Here is a 24,194-nt window from a genome sequence, read left to right on the forward strand (position 1 = left end):
TCATTCTGTAATAGGTATCTAAATGATCATTCAGGTAAAGAACAATAACTTAATTGATGCATAGCTTCAGCAGAATGTTAGCTAGTGCTATAAACATTACCATACAATTCTCTATTAATATTAATTGAAATGCATAGGTAATCCTTTTATAAAAGAATGTGTGTACAAAAGTAGATAAAGTTATAAGAATTTATTTGTTTTAAAATTCTCAAGAAAAATGAAGTTGAGTGCAATTTGTGTTGTTTAGCTAGTCACCCCGAGCGCCGCCGGCCGGCTCGCGTGTCGCGTCAGTCGCAAGTCCGCGCTAGCCTCGCACGCACGTCTGTCGTCGCGGCACCCACCGACACGTCACCAAACTTTCCAAGGCGAACTAAACTTTCTTCACGTCCCACTAAACTAATATAAAACGCGAGTTTATTGATATTATTGTGAGTGCTTGTAAGTGTTGATGTGGTTTGTGGTGCAGTGAACATGCGGAGCGCCCGGCAGGCGTTCTGCCTGCTGCTGCTGGCGGTGGCTGCCGCAGCACAGATCGACACCAGACACTTATCAGGTCAGTACCACGCATAACTGTTTACAAGAAACAATACCCACTCGAATGTACCACAGCCACCGGCGAAATACTCCTAGCGAAGTTACAAACGCAACTTAGATTTTTGTACAAGTTTCGTTGTCAAAAAGTTTTATTCTTTTAACGTCTTGTGTCCGTATTCGTGTGAAATATTTTTTGCACATTTTGACATAATTTATGGCGGTGAATGATTGTAAGATGCCTAGGCTAACGGTGAATGTCGGAGATATTTTGTCGCGATGGCCAACCTACTTAGCAAGTTTAACGAAACCGTTGTGTTCGTAAACTTCGGAGCTGTTTCTTGTGATAACTTCAAGAATAAGAACTGGTTCTTATTTATTTAATATTCATATTAATGAAGCTAAGGAACTAGCTTAATGAATTATATCGTGAACGTTTTTTGAATAGGTAACAGAAATGTGTTCACGATGTTCTTGTTTTTTTGCGCTCGTTCTCTTTTCAAAATGGTTTTACATTATGAATACTATGGTAGTCATTCTTTTTTCAAATCAAAATTAAGTAGGTATTTACTTCAATCGTACAATATCCAATTAACTTTGTTTGGACTTATAGAAAACAACAAAAAATGGTTCTAGGAAGGTATTCGAACATTGGACTCGGCAAAAAACTTTACTTTTCCATCGGTTATTCTTAGTAATTCGGAGATACTTATTAAATAGCATATAATATTTTTGTGCCTTTATCAACAAATACATAGCTGAAGAAAACACCTAAGTTCTGACATTTTGAATACAATTTTGCGTATAACATAAAACACGTTAGTAGTTTCTATAATTAGCGATGTTGGTCGCACAAAACAACGGAGTCTTTGCATCACAAAGCCATAGACAATGGTCTATGGTACGTGATCGCGGAATGAATGGCGTTCGGCTGTGTTCGTTGAACCGCCGTGTTTTTTGTATTACTGTCTTTTGTGAATATTAAATAACTGTTCAATTAGGAGCCTTAAATCTATGGAATGAGGAAAAAATGAAATAAGTGGACTTTGAAGTATTTTCTCTTAGTTGAGTTGGTGAGAAGGTTCTGTTTTTGTCAAATAACCATTAGAAAATTGTCTACAAGAGGACTCAAACTTATTTGACGAAATCGGAATATACTTAGCCTTATCATACCGGAAGAATTCTCAAAGTTAGGTTAGTTTTTTTAAGTATCACGAAAAAATCTTATCACAGAACGTGACTATAGTTTTTTACATTTCTTTAAGACGAATCATACCCGATAGCTGACTTTGAAAAACCACACTCAGTAATTTTCCTATATTTTGAAGACTTTATTTTATAACTTTTTTCTAGCCACACCACCTTATTTATAAGAATATAATTATAATAAGTTGTTATAAAAACTGTTTCGTACAAAAAGTGAGTTGCGGGCGCTCGTTGAAATCTTTTCCACTGCATTGACTTTGCCACGCTCCCGATAATAAGCTATTTACTGAACAACCAAGAGTCGATCAAAATTATTTTTATAATATTTTATTTATTAAGAGAACTCGCACACTTTTAGTCGGCCGATAGTTTGTTTTGGCTCATAAATCAGTATGAAGATGAACGGCAATACGCACATTACAAAGACCAGGAATTAAGGAGTGAAAACATTGATACGAATCAAGATTTCTATATAAAAAAAATGCCAACATCGGCTTAACTGTCGATAGTTTAGTGCTACTTGCGAAAATGTAGTTTTATGTCCCATCAGTCTGTTTTTGATAGTTCACTCGGGGATGTAACTCTGTCTTCTAGTACGACTGTTCAATTTTCGAGAACTTTCTACGTGATAGAACTTTTCGTTTTAAAACTAAGATCTTCATGTTTGAAGGATTTAGGTACCTATCGTATTCTATTCTGATCTAGACAGTGTATTTTGTTAGTCTTTTTATTTGATCCGCTGCAGAAACTATTCCCGTCCAATAAGTGTTATTTAAGCAATCTCGAATGTTTATAGCCCCGAAAAAATTACATAATTTTTTCATAAAGTTTATAACAACATATTAAAGAATAAATGACATAAACATCTGGAAATTACTGAAACAACAAGTACATCATAATTTTGAAGGCATAGCAGACTCAATTAGCATCGAATATTGCACCTTACCTACTACGACAATCCGCCTACAGCGCTAAATGTCAAATGCACAATCAGAATGCAATCCAAACGGAACTACCTCTCAGGCTGCAGTGCGGAGCAATTTTGTTGTCATTTTGACATAAACTACAGTTCTCTATGGTAACGGTCATTGACCTCATGACGTCAGCTATATGGTGATTTGTTTTAAGAGGCCTATTTGCTAAGGTTATTCCTATAGGGTTTTTTTGAATATCAATGTTAAACTGGTTTGTTGAATATGATTGCGGTTTTTCTATTTGTGAATGTATTTATTCTGTACATGTTATCTGGCACTGATTTTTTTACGTATACCTATGTACCTAAGTGGGACGTTTTTTTTTATGCATAAACTACTCGAGTATTTTTATTTTCGAGGCTGTAATTGAAGCTAACAATTATTTCTTTATAAATATCTGTTTTAATCCTAATATTAATTCATATCAAAATTTATATAGGTAGGTCTACAATAACTGAGTTTCATACATCATGTTTGCATGAGTACCTAGTTCTTAGTAAAATATATTCGGTCGCGCCTCCAGGCCGATACACCCACAAATTACATCTAATGGACTACAGATGACATACTGAGTTTATTCGTACAATGTACTCGGAGTTTTACAAACACTGAATACTAACATTTATGTTATACAGAAGGTATAGTGAAGGAAAATATAATAAATATAGGTTTACAGGTAAAATAAATCATGTGTTGCTAAACTAGATTAAAGAAAACGTGAAATAATGTTGTTGAATTAAGAGTCTTCCCCCTTTATAAAATCAGCTAGGTTGAAACTTTTTCTAAATAAATACCAAGAATACCTGTTTGATATTTTTTCCTATGATGTGCTGTAAACAAGGGTCAATCTAAACTCTGATAAAGCCTGTGCTATCAGTAGTATTTCTGTAAGTAATGCTATAGTACGATGACGTCACAATACAATCGCTAGTAGTGAGTACTCCCGAGTGTCGCCGACATTGACCAGCGGAAGACGACTCGACGACGCGCTGTCCCTCAATCGCTCTCTTCCGGCACTACAATACACCACAACACAAAAAACTAAATTACACCTTAACACCTAAGATACAAAGTGCTAATTGTATAAACACAGCACACCGTCTGCAAAACGCTGATCACTCTGAAATTTCATACGAGTCGCAACTTCTAAATTGGCACATACCAATTTGTAGTTTAATGTACAGATAATAAAGTACAAAATTGCATTTACTGGTCAAGTTGCATTGTTGGTTGACCGCAATCCGGCGAATTTAGGTTACGTGGTTAGTAAGTATTATTTTATTAACAATTGATATTTTTTTGCTGTTTAAAGTTAATTGATTTCACGGTCGTTTGATACCTCTCACTCGGTAAAAGTAGGCTTTGTAATGAAAACTTCATGGTTCATAGAATTACAAAAAAGTGCCTATTTCTAGAAAATTGGCGTTTACTAGAAGTCTTATGAATGTTTTTCCGGTATAAAAATTAACTTTATCTTACTCAGTAGCTTTTAATTCTCAAAGAATGTAGCAATAAACTCGCTGTGTTGAACGAAACTATTTTACAGAGATAGTGAATTAAAAACTTGCTTGAAAAACTTTTACCTCGATGAGTGGTTTTTATGAAAAAGCGGTCGAAATTACAATAGACATGAATCGAGGCACTTTCTCCGCCGCCCTGAGCGAGCGAACGTCAGCGCTTTTTTACGCGTTCAACACCTCTAGATGGTTTCAGATCTCAGTGAGATTTTTGGGGTCTTACTACAAAAACTTTAAACACTGTTTTACACTTGTCTAATAAAATTTTGGCTGCAAAATGAACCATATGTCAACGTCATAATTTGACATATTTTTAGACAAGGCATAAACTGACGTTTAAAAGTTTTTGTGGTAAGACGGTTGACGTTTCAGACTTCGTAACTGATCGATGAAAGTACACAATAAACTTTGTTGTTTGTGTGCTTTTTTGCAACTACTTTTTGCTAGTTAGGATTATTTACCTGGCTTCGAAAATGGGTCTTCCCCGCCGTCGATTTTATATGCGCCATTTTGTTGTCTGTTGTTCAGTTTCTTCTGGAAGGTTATGATCGACTTATGAGATCTAAAATATCAACTATCTTGTTTGAATTAATATTTTAATGCTGACAAATAACAATTTGCTACTTCAGAAATGAAATACTTGTCTAATGTAATTTAAAAGCTAGTTGTTAACGTCGGCCGCTTTATATTCCTAGTTTGGTTTTCATCTTGGAAATAAATTGTAAGTTATTGATTGTTAATTATTTTAATTAAATAAATACTTTACTTACTCTATTTCGTGTTGACTTTTCCTCTTAAGAATTAAGGGCATTACGGCTATTTTCTCAGTTTATTAACCTAGACTTTTAACCTCGTATGGGCAGTAAATCAATAGGAAGAAATGGATAGCTATAATGGCAGCCGCGGGCGGAGGCTGGAGCACTAAATAGCCTTATAATGTGGAGGGCATACCTCGATTACACACGGTGCTTAGCAGAAACTAGCTTACATCTAGTTGCTTATAACTGTTGGATCTTTGGCCTTAGAACATACAACTATGTTACAAAATTAAATGGTTTATATTTTTTTGCGATTTGTGTGAAATTGTCACGAGTATATTATTAAAATCACCATTACCTTTAACACACTATCTTTGGTGAAAATCATACGAGTTTGTTCAGCATTATATAATTTTGTATCGAGCTGATGAATCTGTGTGATGCTGACGTTGTAGTGATTTTAATTTTGCACTATCATTGTTGCGTAGATAGAATCATGGAATTAATTTCCCTATCTCACTCGATACAAACTAATCAGTTAGAATGCAAGTAAATCCATATCAACCATTTAATTAATGACCAGTAACCCAAGACTCTGAAGACTTTACATCAAATTACCACGAGTTAGTTGAAAACCTTCCACCGTGGTATCTAAACAAGTGCCGTCTCCCTCTCGCGTGGGGGGAGGGAGGGAGAGGGCGGAACCAGTTTGGCAAGCATTTGCCTTGAACTTGTGTAACCGCTAGGCGAGTGCCCGACTAGGCTCTGCTTGTGGGTTTGCTCGCCAATTTGTAGGACATGTTAGATAGTATGCTAGGATGAATAGGACAAGAAACACTACATAGAGAATTTAGGAATTAGTATTTTGCATGGAGCTACTGCCTATCTAACTTCCTCAACACAGGTACCAGGGCAAGCTCTTCGAAAGACTGGTTGACAGACTTTTTGACTCGTAACGACTGCCAAAAGAATTTCGAATATCAGCCAGGACCCATCAATTTAACCGAAGCGCGGAGGAACTCGTCGTTGATTAGTTAGGGTATTATGATACTTTGTAATTCGAGACACTCTACACTACTTTAGTTAGAAAATAGAGTAATGCTTGGAAATGTTTGGCAGTCATATTTTTAAGAGTAACATCTTTTTACATACACTTTTTCAAGCCTGTCAGTTAAATAGATCTAAGATGAGACAGCAATTATATCATCGCCGACGATATGAATGTGTTATGAGGAAACTAATCTAAGTTTTTGCCTTTACTTACGTCAATAGAATCTGTCTAGTTTGCTTTTATGCAGCTACAAAAATGGTTTATAAAAACCCAGACTAGGTGAGACTAAAAAATAACATTGAACACGTAACTTTTCCGTATAGTTTTCAGTTTTAAAATCAATCATTATTCCTCTAGCTGTTAGGTAACACAAACTTCTGAAAACTGAATTCCTTTCACTTCGGTAACACTGAAAAATCTCGTACAATTTTTCAGCAAAAAATGCGAAATTTCTTTAGTGAATTGAATCAGTTGATTTCATGAAAGTTTTGCATAACAGAAACTTTGTTGAGCAATTAATTGAAAAGTTGTGATTACGGCGCACGCGATTACGTCGCCACTTGCGTGTGCGCAGTATTGCCGATCGGCTCTAGACAAGTAATTATAGCTGTCATGTATGATTGATGGCTGCCTTTTGTGAACAATGTTCGATACAAAAGGATACTATGTATTTCGTTGTAATTCTATGTTTTTATTAACATTACATCTGCTTCCTTCAGAAGACAGTTGAATGCACCAATGGATCATATCATGAGAAGTTAAGGTGCACTGTAGAGATTCAGTAGATTCATCGTTACATGACCATACTATTATTTCGATTCGGTATTAGGTACTTTTTGAGGCCGTCCGGAGAAAGTGACTACCTACTGGGCTAAAAATAGTGCGCACTAAAGCAATTTTATTTTATAATGAGTAACTGCGTAATTATATTACGCATGCGCTCAAATAACCTTCAGCCACCATAACACACAATAAACTCATCATTATCAGTGCATTGTCAATGTCAAAAAACAGCCTCGCGACGAACGACGACCGCTTACCAATGCGCCCGCGCAGAAGAATGTCAACGCGCCCCCCACCACTGCAAATCCCCCACTTTTATAATTGAAACATCACTGTGTTACACGTACATTGCTGAGTAAGTATGGGGATGTGTGTATACTGAGTGAAGGTAGCCGGTAATGGATGGGAGTCGAAATGAAAGTGTTGTGTGAGTAGGTCATTGACTCGCATGCTTCGGTGGTCATGGTGGAAAATCGTCGGCAGTTACCATGGCGCTGATAGGCTTTCAAGGGCATGGGGTTACGTTTGTATGCATCCTTCGTTTAACGTTCTAAATGGTAATATGTTGGATCTGTTGCAAATCAGTTTTCACTGTGAACGCGATGCTATGCTGTTATCCTTGAGTTTGACTTTATATTACTCCTGTTTTAGGTCACTGCAGACCTTCATGGTTTTGTTTTAAGTTTTACGGCACAAATTCAATTTTCTGTACTCGTAAAACCCCTCTGAAGTGGACGCGAGTCAAATAACTATTCCTGGATGTAACTTGTGTGTTCACCTATAAAACGTAGTTCAATTCAATAATAGTTTTTTAAAATTTAAAAGCCATTTATTACATTGAGGAGTTTCTTGTAATGTAACTATTATTTCACATTAAGCGAGATCTGAGAAGCGTTTCCAAATTCAGGATCCCGTCTTGGTAACTTCCAACTGTAGAGGATTATCGCAAATCTCGGTTACCACAGAAACGTATAGATTACACAAGTTAGGAGCTTCGAACCCCATAGTTAATAGTTGGACACTTGTGAGCCAGACTAATTTAACTTTCAAAGGGTTGATTGATGGAAAAAACTTGGCTCATTGAAAAAACTGGCGAAGCCGCCATTGTTGCTGCAAACTCGCGTAGGAGTTGAATATTACGGAAACATGGACAATGAAGTGGATTGATCTGGAAAAGTTTGTAATTTTAATGATGTAGGGATGATTACGAATGTTGTCTTTGTCTTTTAACTAATTTCTTGACAATTTATGATTACCAGTGGGTTTATGTTGGTGGAGAGTTCTATTATTACTGCACTATATGAACAGAAAGAACTCCAGAACCAGTGTCACAAAACTAAAAGAAATGCCTTAGCAATTTTTCTCTACACAAAAAAGCTACACATGACACAACCTCTTTTCAGCCGACCTGTCAAAAAGGTCAATTCTCAATTGTGATGTTTGAACCTACTTAGAAATATGTTTCGCCCAAACAGCCTTTCTAGTCTAGGCGGTACAGTCATCCATGATGGCCAGCGATTGTCTCGTCACAATACTTACCAATAATCATAACTATTCACCTTCCTATGTTTTCTGTGTACATAACGAAAACACCATTGTTTCTCCATCTTATGGGCATTTATGAAGATTAAAACTAATAATAACCAAGCGGATATTCATTATTCGTCTTCCTGAATATATTTATATCTTCGTTTCTTGTTTTAAGATTTTTATAATGGAAATGTTTATTTGTTTTCTAGTTCACATCGAATTTCTATCTCACGTTTATACGAAAACTGCAAACGTCATCATTCACAATAGTTGGGGTCAGAAAATCTCCCAAAATAGTTAACAATAAAAGCACAAAAGGCAGCAGCAAGCATTAAGTTAACAATATAAGCGTCCGTGATTACGATAATGGCGGGCGACGCCGCGGGAACAGCATAGCGTGAAACAACTGTTAGCCGACCTCTGACACAAGCACGCGAGCGAATCAGAGACTTGCGCCTGCGCACTTTGTACAAATACATGGAGATTTAGCATTTGTTTATTTGTTTAGTCACGATATATGGCGCCGTTATGTCTTATGAAGTATGGGACCACCCACTGGAAGTATTGTGATGGATGAAACATTGAATAGTTGTAGGTTGTAATTATGAATGTCCACAGTGACAGAACGCAATTACATAGTATTGTAATCAGCGTATAACTATTGTAATATTTATTGGGATGAGATGACTAATGAAGATATAAGAATGGAGAGACGATTAGAACACAAACTTGTAAAAAAAATCTACATTAGCTTACACATGTGGATAAAAATATTCTTCATAAACAGCCTTGCCTCCCTAAATCTGCCAACCAAACTAAACACCATGTATATTACACAGCGTGTCCACAAGCGTGTCGTTGAATTATTTAAAGCGCAAATATTTTCCCGGGCGGTGCAGCCCTCTTAAATATTTAGTGGTCAAGATCGGTCACTATGTTTGTACCCCCGGCGATTGAAACTAGGAAGGATCAAATTCTTGTGACATACCAATTTTTTTTTGTGCTCAAAGAAAAAATTGCATGCATTTTAAGTCAAACTCTCAAGCACCACAATTCGTCATAACAAGATGGTAACCCATCCAAAATCAAAATCAAAATCAAAAGTCATTTATTCAAACTTGGCTGCAAAACAGCACTTTTCGAACGTCAAAAAAATAAATTTACAAAAGACAACCCCCAAAACGCCCACCCTTCACCACTTCCTATGTGTTTTTGCTGGGAAGAAGAAGTGGCGCAACAAACTCCCCAGCAACACATGTCTGTCTGTTAGGTTAGAAGAACCTTAAACATTGTTTGATATGTACATTTGTATACAATTTAATTTGTATATTACCATAGAGGAAAATACAGTAAAAATAATTTATACACCACATGCTAGCTAGCACTCACCCTACATACCTTAACTAACTCAAGCATTGAATATGTTTGATGAACAGAAAATTATAGCCTCCAATTATTTACACTTAATAGAATATCAGGGAGTGCCCACCTACATGTGCTATTCTTATGTAAACTAGTAAATTAGACCGCTCAGCCAGAACATATGTAAAATAAAAAGAGTTTACAAATAAAAACAAAAAAAAAAAACTAATATGTAGTCAGTAAGACGACCTGGCACCACAAGCAGCACCCGTTCACGAGCATAACGCGAGGATCAGCCATCGCCCCCCTCGCACATCTTTGAGGGAGGGAGGCAACCCGACCGCCGACGCTACCGCAAGCAGTGCCGTCTAAGGGAGCATGACGTACTCATCCGCGGACGAAATCGGCGGCTGTTACTTACCGTCCTCTGAAAACATTTATTTGATGACATCAAATGTAATCTCCATAGGATAGTTCAAAAGACTGCATCACATAATAAACTACCACAACGCATATTAATACTTACCCATGTATGTAATACGTGATTAGCATGGCTGCTGGCGAAGTATGTGGTGAGCCACGCCATGAATTATAGACCCCATGCCGATCGTTTGGGGGTCTGATCACTGTTCTGCACGTGTATGTAATGAGCTCTGGTGGCCAGTTTTCATGTAGTAAATCAGAGTAACACAGGACAGTCTTGCGGTGAATATACGACAGTCTCCTCATGATATAAGAAAGCTGAAGAGTTTGTTTGTTTGCTTGAACGCGCTAATCTCAGAATCTTCTGGTCTGATTTGGAACATACTTTTAGTGCTAGACAATCTATTTATCGAGGAAAGCTATAGTTACCATAGGACCCGGACGAAACCGCTCGTTGGCGGAAGGAGACGGTGGAACTAAAAAATATTTAATAAGGGTTTTTAAAATAACCATTATTTCTTATCCAGAAATCAATGACAATACTTCTGTACTGCGATTCTATAAAACTCGATCAACAACTCGCATTTCACTTCGATTCGTAATGTCAGTTCATACTTTAGGGGAGGTAGGGGAGGGATGGGCACTTTTTCACATTTATTGCATAAAAAATCAGATTTTACAGATAATCAACTTTTATTGCCATTTCTTATGTTTGGCTAGATAAAATCAAAGAGCTATCCTAAAAATTACAATCAGTTTCAACATTACGAGATATTTAAACGGTTTAAATAAAACCGTCGACACGTCAAAATTTTGTTTAGTCTGACATGCTTTAGTTGGTACTTACGTAGTGTTTAAAGTTATTTTTTGCTTTTTATAGGGTTTATCGTTTATAACATTTTGTCATAATAATTGCGTACTTTTTTGGGTCGGGGGTTTTTTTAAATTTATAATTTTATTTTATTTCATGGTTTTTTAAAGGAGCTCCTTAATTTTTCCTTCTTTTTATGATAGGTTCGCTATATGCGATCTCAGCCAAAGGAAGCTGTTTAACAATCCTCATGACAAACTGGCTCTGGGAGAATTGCACAGATTGAGAAACAATAAAGATGGACCTTTGTTGATCCAGGGTTATATATCATTCTAGGGTTTCATCCGCCACATCCCATTTCCAGCATTAGGTTCTCGTCAATTAGAAACATGAAGAAAACTAGTCAAGACAAATTAAACGAGCCCAAACTCGATAGGTTTACTAAAAGGCAGTTCAGGGTTACGTCTCCTATCTTCGTGTCCTAACAGCAGACCAGCTCAGTGGTTCCAGAAGACATTAGTATTTCAAATTTTAGATCCCACATATGCTTGCAAGTAAACTGAGCGTGTAACATTCCTATCACACCTAACAAACGAGCTGATGACCTTGAAGACCTGAACCGATTTCCACCAAACATAGCTAAGAACACTCCCGAATGACATTCCTTTTAAACAAAAAAAACCGCATTACAATCGGATCATCCGTTTGGGAGCTACGATGCCACATACACACACACACACACAGACACGTCAAACTTATAACACCCCGTCGTTTTTGCGTCGGGGGTTAAAAAGAATGGTTTGCGACGGGAAATTCTTAAAGATTTAATATAACGAGCAATACAAGAGGTATCAAAAGGTTAAAAAATAAAATTAACAGCTGATAAATATGGAGTCCCTAGATCAAGTTGGCAACGGTACCTGAAACAAGATTCTATAAAGGATTTTTAGCGCAGATTTATAACCTCACAAATTTTCACTGAAGAAGAAGAACAAAAATTTACAAATTATACATTACATGGTATGTCCAAGCCTCCCTACCATAGGGAGCATTGGACACTTTTGACTTAGCTTATAAAAAAAAAATCGGTAAGAAAACTTAAGTAAAACGGTTTTATCTTATGTGCACTGAAAACTAGAAAATATAATAAAAAATAGTTACTTACCTGTCAACCTACGTATGTGGTCCCGGTCATATTAGACTAAAATAAAAACGTGGGGCCCATTAACTATTGCTGTAGTACTCTCTTCTAAAGGTATAATAGGTGTGGATTGCATCGACTTACTATAATCGTAACTGGAGATTTTGACAATCAATCATTAATAATAGAAAATACACATACCTTTCATTAGTTTTCTCTTTATAACGATCCGAAACCGCAACAAAATATTTAAGTACTTTTACGAGTGTTTGTTCTTGACAACTCACAGAAATGACAGAAAGTCTATGGATGAACACCGTTACCAGTCGGTAACGTAAACTACCCAATAAAAAAAAACTATGATCAAATCAGAATAAAAGGACCCCCCTTTTATTCTGATTTCATCATGTCTCCCAACTGCCCATCTCTCCCCTACCTCCCCTATAGATAGACAGATTTTGGCAGATCTGTCAAAATCTCGACTTTAATTTAGTTCAACTTGTCAACACGCTCGATAGTGAAGCGCTAGTGTAGTTTGACAATGTCAATCACGAAACTTTAAGGTAGAATTCCGTGGGTCGCGATTGTCGCAGCCGCGCGCGACAAAAGTCAACCTATGAAAATGTATGGCACCGCTGCCGAGGGCCGCGACAGTCGCGCGCGGACGACGAATTTCGTGAGCCGCTCGCGGCCGTACGCTTCTCAACATGGTCTAGCGCTTAATAACATCTATAGAATTTTAGTAAAACCAGAATTAAATTGTTGACAATGCCGCGAGCAGCTTACGAAATTCGTCGGCCGCGCGCGACTGTCACGGGCCTCGGCAACGGTGCCATACATTTTCATAGGTTGACTATTGTCGCGTCCACGGAATTCCACCTTTAGATCGAAGTCGAAGTGAGAGTGATGTCGAAGTGAGTTGTGATATTTTATAGAATCGACATGCTGTATGGTGGAAGACTCACAACAACCCATTATTTTGATATTTTAAATTCCATAATAAACAATGACTATAAACATTCAATAAATAAACATAACAATCTCTAATTTCCTATTGAAGGCAATCATTATTTATAGTTCCTATAATAATTAAAACAAGTAAATAAATATTCTTATTATAGCATAGAGAAAATGAAAGGGTATGTTCAAGGATGTAATAAATACTAGTAATTTATTGTCTCACAATAAAAAAATCTAGAATCTAGGTCAAGAATAAAAAAATGATGCTGGGATCAAGAGAGATAATTATCTAGACTTTATTGATGAGTAACTTTTTAATTAAAATAAGCTTCAGATAGTTTATTGTTTTTTAAGGTTGGAAGATTTGAGATTCCTCTACACTCCCTTCTCTCAGAATAAAATCTTAATTTAACAAGGCCTAAATAACTTCTTACAAGGGACTCCGATAACGACTTAATTATATTGTCATGACATTTCAAAAAGACTAGAGGCGTATATCATTATAGTAATTTATAAATACAATAAAATAACAATACTATGATATTTATTCGATAAATAATTATACTTCATCACTCTTAGGTGAGTTCCAGGGTTATGCAATCGATCAAGTATTGAATCGTGTTGGAATTTAATTGATTGCATGATCTCTGTATGGATGAACTCCTTAAAAATAAGTGCAGTTCGTGTGTTAAGTATAAGAATTCAATTATATCTTACATGTTGCATAAACAATGCTTATCAGGTGGTCTAAATTTGGAAATGAATCGTAAAAATATAACTGCGAAGGATAATAATTAAGTGGGTATAAAACTCTCAAAGAAGTAAGGTAAGGTTTTTATACCAATTTTTTTTTCCCAGCTCATTAAACAATAAGAATATATTAGTAATTAACACATATTATTAAAGAGCAAAGTAACAAGTAGCAAAATAAACTCCGTAAACTTAACTCAGTTATTTTAACTTTCGAATAACAAACATGATCCAGCCAATTAGAAAATACTTTAACCTATCACGACTCTGCAGTTAACTTCGTATGGTTAGTTGTTGACTTGAACCAAACAGTAACGGCGTATATTTTGATTGATATTTCTGCTAGTTCCGCTGTCTAAGGGATAATTTAGCTTTCTATTTGTGTAAGTAAGAATTTTCAAATGATCCAATTGTTCTAGAGAAAACGACTTTTTAAATAAAAATATTTTTGAAAACAAGTTAACCTTGAGGTAACCGTAATACTGATTAGTTATTACTAATCAGTATTACGGTTAACATGTGTTCACCTCTATGTTAATACAAACGTGCACATTGTCTCTAAACTATGTTACATTTATTTGCACAAGTGGCTGCCCTCAATAAATAACCTAGTACTTATGTATTGTTTTCTTAGAAAATACACTGTACAAGAAATATCTACTTTATATATTTCAAAGCTAGACTATAGTTTCTTTAATCATCTTTATACCTGTTTCCATATATCTTCTTGCCCAGATGATTGTTTTGCATACTTCGGTCACCCATCACATTCCGCGCCGGGTTATTGTCGCTTAACCTCAAGCTCACCTTTCATTGGCTCGGTATTTGTGTGCACAAGTGTCGAGTCTCAATGGCGCGGGTTATTTTTCTAAAGAAACAACTACATGTGTTGTGTTTTTAAAACGGCCTCCGTTGTTGTAGGGTTGCTAGTGGCTCATTATGAGTCATTACCTTAATAACTTGAATTGTTAATTACATGTAAAGTATTCATGGAAAAGTTTAACCACATATAGAAGCAGAAGACATGTAATTATCTTTTTGATGAATAAAATATTAACTTGTATTTTATAAGGTCCTAGTTTAGACAGAACTTCCTTCATTCAATATATCTGTTTTGCATCTTCATTCCAAAGAACCATAGGCACCTAATAAAGTGGTACCAATCACATAAATCACCATACCTTTGCACCTGTGAAGTTATAACACCTCGTGTCAGCCCTATGTGCGGCGCGCGCGCAGCCTGGCACGGCCCGGCACGGCGGCTAATGCACGCGGATCATTGTCAGCTGCCATTGTGTGATACTGCCACGACACTGTCACAACACAGCATAGCATTGCAAATGCCTACTTTTGGAAGGATTGTATACCATCCTTATGTCATTGGAATTTATCAGTTATGTCATTTAAAAGTATCACATACTTTATTGGCCGCTGAATGTAAGATACCCACTGAGTTATATGGTACTGCTTGGTCACTGGTTGTCAGATTTTCTGTCTTTTTTGTTACCTATGAGATGCCCGGGTTACTGAGTTGATGAGGTCAGATTGGCAGTAGCTCCTTTGTGTCTTCCACATGTGTTTTACACATGTACTCAGCTGAATCCGGTTAGACTGGAAGCCGAACCCAACATAGTTGGGAAAAGGCTCGGGAGATGATGGTTACCTGTAAGAACTAGCTATTTGACCCTTTATCTCAATATAATAGTAGCGTATCTCGGTCAAAACATCAATAATGAACATGCATCTTATTACTTAATCAAGTATTTATGATTCAACCTCGATCATTATATCAGTTGCAATAACGTGATCAAATGAACTGAGTTACGAATGGCAGGCAGTCACGGTAGGTCAGAGTGAGACGTTAAGATGGACGATGGAAACTGGGTCGTCTGATAAGTAACTGATGCTGTGATAAGAAACTACTAGAACCTTTATTGTTAACAGCCTCTTGGTTTTAAGAATTACAGTCTAATGAGGTTTTAGTTCACGATTTTTTACTAGAGGTGATAAGTCTAAAGTGCTGGAATTCAAATAAGGAATGAAATACACAACAGAATTATTATGAAGAAAGCAGAAGAAAGTGTACTTCAAGAACACATGACATTAAGGCTTTTTACACCTATCATAGTTCCTTAATTTACGAAGAAGGACAGGAAAAAACAAGCAAGGTTACTAGACTGCATGACGAACTAGCAAAACAAACACAATAGCCTTTACACTGAAGCAAATACTTGTAAGTACAGTAGGTTATTGATATTTCAGCCGCAACTAATGCTGATTTGAAACGCTATAGCTGCGATGTTTGAAGCTTGTAATAGCAAAATAAAAGGACACTTCTTATTATTTATGTTTTGGTCTGTTGTTTTGATCTTATTTTTTTGATATCTGAAGAACGACAGTATCGTTGGTAAATTATATTCTATGTCACATCATTTTTAAGAAGGATACCCGACGAATTGAAAACCAGGGCTCCAAAAAGGTTTTGATAAAATCTGACCCTCCTTTCTGTTTCCATCCCCGATAGTCATTTTAATGATTTTTCCATGAATCAAAAAAATCTTCTATCAATATAAGGTCTTCAATAAATTCAGACATTTGATTAAATATTCCGTTTTGATTTCACTCACTAATTACTTAATGCAATTAAGCCAAAAACAATGAGTATTATTTTAAAACATGCATCGTGTGTTTATAAAATAATTCTTTACAATATAACATGAGCGGTCAGCGTTGTGTTCGACCCAGTTACTGGCACGTATTGTCAAGGCCGGGTTTTGGATGGGTGTGCAGTTTTTTTGCTGATGCAGCGATTGTCTGATGTAGGAAGTAATTATCGAGTTTGTTGTGTATTAGTTTCGTTACTGGTACTTATTTGATAATTATCGGTATAGCTACTTTATTAGCATTCTACATAAATATATAAAAGCTGAAGAGTTTGTGCTTGAATGCACTAATCTCAGAATGTCAGCCCATTTATAGAGGAAGGCTGTAAGCTACTTTTTATCCAGGTTCATGCAAAAGTTTCCACGGGATGCGGGTAACCTCGCTGACAGAAGCTAGTTTATGATTAAAAAAAAAGCAATTATATTATTTACAAGTCAATAATGTTGAGGAAAAAGCACCTTGACATTATATTTATCAATGTGTTTCAGTATACATTGTATAAATTCATTAAATTATAATTATTTTGTTGACACACTGCACTCATTGTTTTGGTTATAATGAGTCATCATAATGCAACAAATGTTTATTATTCTGTTTCGTGATTTTAGTAGTAATTTCGTGTTAATTTATTCCTGTTTACGAATTGTTGAATTGTAATAATACATAGAGGGATGATGCTTTCGTCTAACTTATTATATAGATTTTTAGTTCAAACTTATCAATTAGTGACGAATTTAAGTTTCCTTCCTTCACTTAAATATTCAGTCATAAACGCTCACTCAATTCAAACGTTTGACACGCTTTTATTTGCTCACACAATGACGAAACGTATTGTGTGGAGTCCAAATAGAGGGATTGAGCCACACCATGAGAATAGCAAGCAATGGCGACGCGACGCATAAACAATGGTACCACCAACCAGCCATTACAGTTAATTTCTGAAATTATTGTTTCACTTCATATATGGACTATGGAATGACGATTACTGTAATTTTTTGGCATGATAGAGGATTCTCGAGCGGAAACATACCTACGGTTTTGTAATGATGTGGTCTTGATAGAGCGATGGTTGCACTGGGTCGCGGTTTATCACCCCAATGATGGTTCTACTGAACTATGTAGGCAAGATTTGTCTGCAGCCAATGTAAGTTTTTAAGTTATGCCAGTATGTATTTTATTGCTGTTTAACTTTGTCATTCGCCTTAGTGACGGGGTTACAGAGTAAGTATAGTAACAATACTCATGCAAATAATCCACACTAATGCACTAATCTTGATCCGATTTGAAGAATTCTTCAAGTATTAGATAGCCCATTGATCGAGGGAGGCAATAGGCTGGTATTTATACTGGGTACGCAGAGAAGTTCCTACAGGACACGCGTGAAACCACTCACAGAAGCTAGTTTTTTAAAAAGCAATAAATACATTCTACATTTATCAGTTGTAACTTCTATACGAAACTCCACTCGTCCAAAATAATAACCCGTACCCAAATACCGCTTCACCACATTATCCCTTGTACAATAAATATGCTAGTTATAACTATAAGCGCATACAGCGGCTGCACTCGCATTACAGCTATCAGGCGTTCGCAGGCGTTCCCGTTTACCTTATGTAATTGTCCGTTTGTCTGTCCGAGGCTTTGCAATGGCGACAATTATTTTTATTGGGAAGCTGTCGTTTTACGGGCGATGACTGTTTTCTGTAAAAACAGCTGTGATGGTTGTGGAAATGGCTTTTCGCTGGATGAGTTTTGAGTAGTTTGTAGTTTTAATTGAGATTGTTATGGCAGGTAAGTTTATGAAAAAAAAGTAAGATCTTGCTGGTGTAAGTACTTATTGATCTCTCATCATTATAATACTGTTGTTCACTGCTAAAAAGAAGCATATTCTAAAGAAGATATGGCTTACTGCCTAAATACCTAAATAATATAATTTATCAGATTCATGGTATTATGACTCATGAACACAACTGGAAAAGTGAGGTATTGTTTCTATAACACTTGTCTGTTATTTAAGTAAATAGCTATTTTTATGTTAATTACGATGACGGTCACAATGTAACCTTGAAATTTTATACTAATCACCTTTCGTTTTACATTATTTAATTTAATTATAAAAATGCTTTTTTTCGACTGAGTGATAATCAAGTTTAAAATTTTCAGCAACGACCCAGTTTAAATAGTAAAAATACTTGTCTTGCTACAGAATTAAAGAATGACTCTTCTACTTATTGAATAGTTGCGGAAAATTATCCGGTTGGGCGGCTCCGGATATCGGATAACCGGACAAGTGCAGCGGACATCTCGTTAGCCCGGGCGCGGGTATTCATTGATTGCGTTAGTCTTTTATTAGTTGCTGGACTGGGCCTGCAGTCTCGACATAAGATAGCGATTCGATCGCAAACTGACAGTCGCTAAATATTAACGAAAATATTCGCTTGCCATAACGACAGTAACGATAAACGCAAGTCTCGACAGCCGAGATAGCGGGCAACATCGCTAATTATCATGACATATTCGTGTCGGTACGATAGCGAAAACCGTATTCATAGTGCGGTGAATTTGTATTAAAATGTTGCATGTAAAAAAAATCCTTGTATTATAGGGAGAAATGGTAGACAAGATTTGCACAACCAATTTTGTTTCCTTTGACAATTATAAAGAAAATAGATGAACCTTATCATATTAAAACTTTTTGCATCGAACCGTGTAAGTAAAACATACCGTTTTTTAAGAAAACACATATTAAAGATCTTAATAGTTTGCGTACTTGCAATACAGACATAGAACATAAACAAACTGTCAATGTCAAGTTTGTTTGTGCACTTGAACATTGGTTTGATTTATAATAATAATAAAGGAGAACGGTGTATTCATTACTATTCATGGACGGTGAAGTCATTGAAACAGGCGCAGGCCTGCCGGGTGCCAGCAGCTTGAGCGTCAGGTAAGTACATCTACAACGAGAATTTTTTATTCCTATTCTTGGTACTTACTAAATTGAATACTTTGTATACATCCGAAGTATTCTGTGTTTACATAATGACTACTTTAATGTTTCAGGCGTAAGCGTCTGCGTAGCCCTCGTGTTACACCCGCTCAAATTGATGCACTACTATCAATATTAGAAGCGCGTCCATATTTGCACACGCGGAAATTTACCGGCTTGCAGGGCCGGGAAAATTTCGAAACGGGCTGGAGGGAGGTTGCCGAGGAGCTCAATAATCTCCTAACGGGTCTAGAAAGACACCAGAGCAGTGGATGACGGTAAGTCTTTTCAAAGATTGAATTGGTTTTAATTATAAGCATGTACATGCCACGTCAGTTTTTTATTATTTACTTGAGTTAATTATTCTAATTGTAGGTTTGGAGAGACTTAAAAGCCGCGCTTGCAGTAAGGCGGCAAAATTAAAAAGAACAAAACGTACCGGCAACCGAGGCGTCAGCACTGCTCCCTGACCGAGGCCGAGAGCCGGATAATTTCAATAGTTGGGGCAGATTATTCCTTTGGGACAGACTGCCCGGACGCTATGCCAGAGGAAGATGTAAGTTGTGATTATTGTATTCAATACAATTTAATATTCTCAATCTTTGAATGTTGATAACACTAAAAATACTTTTATTGTTATTTACAGTTATTACAACATGAGATGGAGGCTGGGGTGGTAATCTCTGAGGTTCTCACCTTACCTCATTCTCAGGGTAAGTTTTAAATTAATAGGTACTCAATTCAAAATATAATTATTTTAATTTTAATGTTACTATTTATTTTATTACAGCTAGAGATTTTGTGGAATTGTTACCGACTGAAACAAGTAAGTTGGAGTTTTTAGTAACTAGTTGGTTACTGCTATAATATATTTTATTATGTGTATACATCTGTACACTAATGTTACCAAAATATTAATTAACAAAATATTTTAGCAATCAATGACAGCAGAGCAACGGCTGGTTCTTCACCACCACCCATCCAAGAACAAGTGCAAGATGCCCCTCAGTCGCCAGTACTACAAATGAGTAAGTTGCAGTTATTTTGCTCACCTATGTTTATTTTCATTGATTTTTATTTAATGTGTTATAATTGATAATTCCAGCAGTACGTGGCAGAAGGACAGAAACTGTTGCATCATCAACACCACCACTGCGACAGAGACCCAGAAGAAAGAGGAGTAAGCTTAAATTTTATTTATAATAAAACATTAGTTCTGCAGGTGGGTCAGCCAATAATTCCTACAATACCAATAATTTTGGGTATTTTCAGATCTGAATCCTCGCCAAAGTGTTTCTGAGCAATATAGTGCAGCTCGACGAGAATTTCTAGCAGTTGCAGAAGCAAATGCTGCTACAATGAAGGTGTGTTATAGTGTAAATTTCCTCTTAATTATTATACACACTAGCATGCTAGAGAACATTAAGACACATTCAGTAAATCCAACGTTTTTTAGATGCTGGCAACTGCTGCTCAAGCGCAAGCAGATGCTGCCAAGATGCAGGCTGAGGCAGCCAAGGTACAAGCCGAGGCGACGCTGCAATTGGTAAAAGTCGGAAACAAAATAGCTGACGCAATAAATAATTACATAAATAAAAATAATAAATGATATAAAATGTTTTTATTTGAAACAGTACATAAATGAAAAAAGTATAATAATTATGTGAAACTAGTGTTAATTAGCCTTCTTCTTATGCGCTCTGCAACAGCTCGCCCAGAACCTGCATAACAAAAATAAAATGTATTGGTGTTAGGTATACATACATAGTAAAATAAAAAATCAGTTCATAAGTTACCTGTAACTTCTAACATATCATCATGGAATCTACTATTATCCACCAGCTGCATGGATGTGGTGGACTCTGGTTCCGGTAATTTATATGTTATCCGCATATTGTGGAGCACTGCACATGCGTTAATTATTAGGCCAGCCATATAGGGTTCGTACATTAACTGGCGTTGGTGTGATAGACATCTAAACACAGATTTTAGCACACCGAAGCATCTTTCTATGATGTTCCTAGCTGAGCAGTGTGCTTCGGTATATTTATATTCCGGTGTGCCAGGCTGTTGATGTTTTATGGGAGTCATTAACCACGGTTCCAGAGGATATCCATCATCACCTAAAAGATTAAAAATACAAAGTAATTTCAGAAGTCGAATGGGCAACCTCTTCGAGGCAGATTTATAATGTTCATTTATTTACCAAGCAGCCAAGCACGGCGGTCCCCATTTTCAAAATGTCGCTTCATTGTTGAGCGCACCGGTGAATTTGCCCATATGTGAGCATCATGTCTCGCTCCTGGCCATCGAGCATTAATATTTAAAATAATAAGATCAGGGTCACACACCTGTAATATATTAAATATGTAAGTACATATTTTTCAAACAATATTTTTAGATATTATAGAACTGAAGGTCAACTTACAGCTTGCACATTTAATGAATGGCCCTCATGGTGACCACTCACATAAGACTCCTCATTGGTCTTAGGAGCTAAAATTTTTATATGGGTGCAATCAATGGCTCCAATTACCCCTGGGAATGGCTGTGGGGCATTTCTAAATTTCTGTTTTGCCGCATGGCGTTCTCCTTGAGTCATTGGAAATTTAATATATTTTCTTAAAAGTTTTCATTTATTGCCGAAGTTACAGCCCGGATGACTCGGCTAACAGATTTTGGCTCATGCTACAACCCCACTGCAAGCCAACAGGTTGTTGGTAGCACCCACATGCGTAAAATCGGAGTGCCGTCAGTATCTAATAAGAAGAAAATTTAAAAAGTTCAACCTTAGTTATAAGAAAAATATATTATAGAAATATTATTTATGCACGGTAGGTCGCAAAGACACTTACTTGGGACTCCACAGAAAGTCCGTAAGGCCGTCGTCTTTGGAGAGATGGACGCAGTTCACTTAGTAGCCTGTGAAACATTTCCTTTGAAATTCTATACATTTGAAGAAATTGGCCATCCTCCAAATCCAAGGGATTTTCATCGTTTCGCTTGTTTCGTGCTATTTGTCGACCCATAAGCACATCGCGTCTGTGCTCGAGCACAACTAAGTCCCATGCTAAATATTCAGAAGCCATTATTTATTAAATTACTATTTATTTAATATTTTCTGACGTAAAATAAACAAATATAGGAACGATATCGATAGTAGCTATCACTTAGCGGGCTGTCAAAAACTGTCGCAAGGAAATTCTATGACATAACGATAAATCGTTATCTTACCGAAAATATTCGGTAACTTTGCGATGACACTCGATAGTTTTGGCAGTAGAGACTACCAAAAATCGTTACGATCGGATCGTTAGGACTTATCGACCGAATTTTGTCGTTAAGCGATCGCTATCTTTGTCGAGACTGCAGGCCCGTGGTGGTTTTGGTTTTGTCGTTTTTCAACTGATTTGGTAGCTGAATTTTATGGTGGTGTCACCATCTCAGCTACTGCTATGTAAAAGATTATGTTACTGCCTGTAAATAGGTTTCTAGTGGAAGTCTAACAGAAGTAGTGAAGGTATATGCCCTAATTAATTCCTAATTATGAGGTGTCCTCTAGAGGTGGAAACTACATAATGTCGTGCACGTTCAAAAGTTACCCATATGCATTCCGCGATCAATGGGCTATCTAAGATTGAAATTATTTTTCAAATCGGACCTGTAGAAGTAAACATAACAAACATGCAAACTTTGCAGTTTAACAATATGACTATCTATGTACATATTTATTTAAATTAAGTGTATTATAAGAATAACTCGAAAACTTTATGGTCTTAAATACGAACCCAGAGCATCGTTTATTAACCTAGTTATTATAATAATTCTAGTAACCTGTTTGTAACCGGCTCTCCAGGGCAAGTCCACGACAAACGCACGGACGTGCGACTAACATTAACACGCGGCGTTGTTTGCTCAGCTCTCTGTATTTGCGTATTATTTCACGCTAAACACTTGCAGGAGTTGCTACTGTTTAAGGATATTCTAGAATTGTTGTTTTGTGTGTTGAGTAGAAGTAAATGGTTTGTTGAAAGAGAAAATGGTTGAAATAATTTTATTTTTAACTGTGTTTTTTTATGTACTTGGTCAAGAAGGAGCAATAATGGCATTGAATCCAAACTAATATTATAAATGCGAAAATAACTCTGTCTGTCTGTCTTTTCTTCACGCCTAAACTACTGAACCGATTTGTGTGAAATTTGGTACAAATTTGGACATAGTTTGAAACTTGAGAAAGGACATAGGATAGTTTTTATTACAAAAAAAAATAAAAATAAAATTATTCCGGACATATAGCGCCATCTATTGGTCAAATCAAAAATCTGCTGGTAGTCACTATTCCACGCGAACGAAGTTGCGGGCGGAAGCTAGTATTTACATAGTCGGTATAATTTTTTTGGTTAGACTGGAAACCGACTTAAAAAAAATGTTATTAGGCTTGGCAGATGATGACATTATATACTTTTATATTATTACTATGACCTATTGACCACAGATTATGATATCATACAGGACATTCTTACTTGTCTTTAATAGAAATCAATTACCCAAAGCAATTACATAGTATAGAATACCTAAAGCAATTAAGCAAATTCGAAATGGACATCTATTACTTCCCTATTAAGGCGAGGAATTGGTCAACAATAATTCCATAACCGGCACGCGCATCTAAGGCGCCAAAAGGGGTCGGAGCGTCTGAGCGGGGCGAGGATAACAATACGCGCGCTAGCTTATAACTAAAAGT

General features: G+C 36.5%; 3 protein-coding genes across 4 annotated transcripts in view; 2 read left to right on the forward strand and 1 right to left on the reverse strand.

The window, feature by feature from the left end:
• Positions 1-240: 240 nt before the first annotated feature.
• LOC110375568 (low-density lipoprotein receptor-related protein 2) overlaps positions 241-24,194 on the forward strand; it is a 190,087-nt gene continuing 166,133 nt past the window's right edge. For both annotated transcript variants that reach the window (XM_049850763.2, XM_049850765.2), the window contains exon 1: positions 241-553. In XM_049850763.2, the coding sequence (XP_049706720.2) occupies positions 472-553 (82 nt within the window). In that variant the 5' untranslated portion in view covers positions 241-471. The remainder of the gene's footprint in view (positions 554-24,194) is intronic.
• On the forward strand, positions 19,913-21,066 carry LOC135117539 (uncharacterized). The gene is made up of 7 exons (XM_064036937.1): positions 19,913-20,006; positions 20,097-20,163; positions 20,241-20,276; positions 20,386-20,478; positions 20,556-20,630; positions 20,723-20,814; positions 20,907-21,066. The coding sequence occupies exons 1-7, from the start codon at positions 19,992-19,994 to the stop codon at positions 21,057-21,059; spliced, it is 531 nt and encodes a 176-aa protein (XP_063893007.1). The 5' UTR covers positions 19,913-19,991; the 3' UTR covers positions 21,060-21,066.
• Positions 21,057-22,823, reverse strand: LOC135117538 (putative nuclease HARBI1). The gene is made up of 5 exons (XM_064036935.1): positions 22,306-22,823; positions 21,879-22,209; positions 21,657-21,801; positions 21,247-21,573; positions 21,057-21,171 (listed from the first exon to the last, which is right to left on the reverse strand). Exons 2-5 carry the CDS (start codon positions 22,050-22,052, stop codon positions 21,110-21,112), a joined length of 708 nt encoding a protein of 235 aa, XP_063893005.1. The 5' UTR covers positions 22,053-22,209; positions 22,306-22,823; the 3' UTR covers positions 21,057-21,109.

The sequence above is a fragment of the Helicoverpa armigera genome, chromosome 11, assembly GCF_030705265.1.
Source record: "Helicoverpa armigera isolate CAAS_96S chromosome 11, ASM3070526v1, whole genome shotgun sequence".
Classification (NCBI taxonomy): Eukaryota; Metazoa; Arthropoda; class Insecta; order Lepidoptera; family Noctuidae; genus Helicoverpa; species Helicoverpa armigera.

Bases quoted from the DNA above. Each gene is read 5' to 3' on its own strand.
- LOC135117538 (XM_064036935.1), bottom strand. From the start codon at position 22,052: ATGACTCAAGGAGAACGCCATGCGGCAAAACAGAAATTTAGAAATGCC. The intron at 21,574-21,656 runs GTAAATAAATGA...TTAATCTTTTAG, and splicing joins CCGCCGTGCTTGGCTGCTTG to GTGATGATGGATATCCTCTG. The intron at 21,172-21,246 runs GTAACTTATGAA...TTTGTTATGCAG, and splicing joins TGATATGTTAGAAGTTACAG to GTTCTGGGCGAGCTGTTGCA.
- LOC135117539 (XM_064036937.1), top strand. The intron at 20,277-20,385 runs GTAAGTTGGAGT...AAAATATTTTAG, and splicing joins ATTGTTACCGACTGAAACAA to CAATCAATGACAGCAGAGCA. The intron at 20,631-20,722 runs GTAAGCTTAAAT...GGGTATTTTCAG, and splicing joins GAGACCCAGAAGAAAGAGGA to ATCTGAATCCTCGCCAAAGT.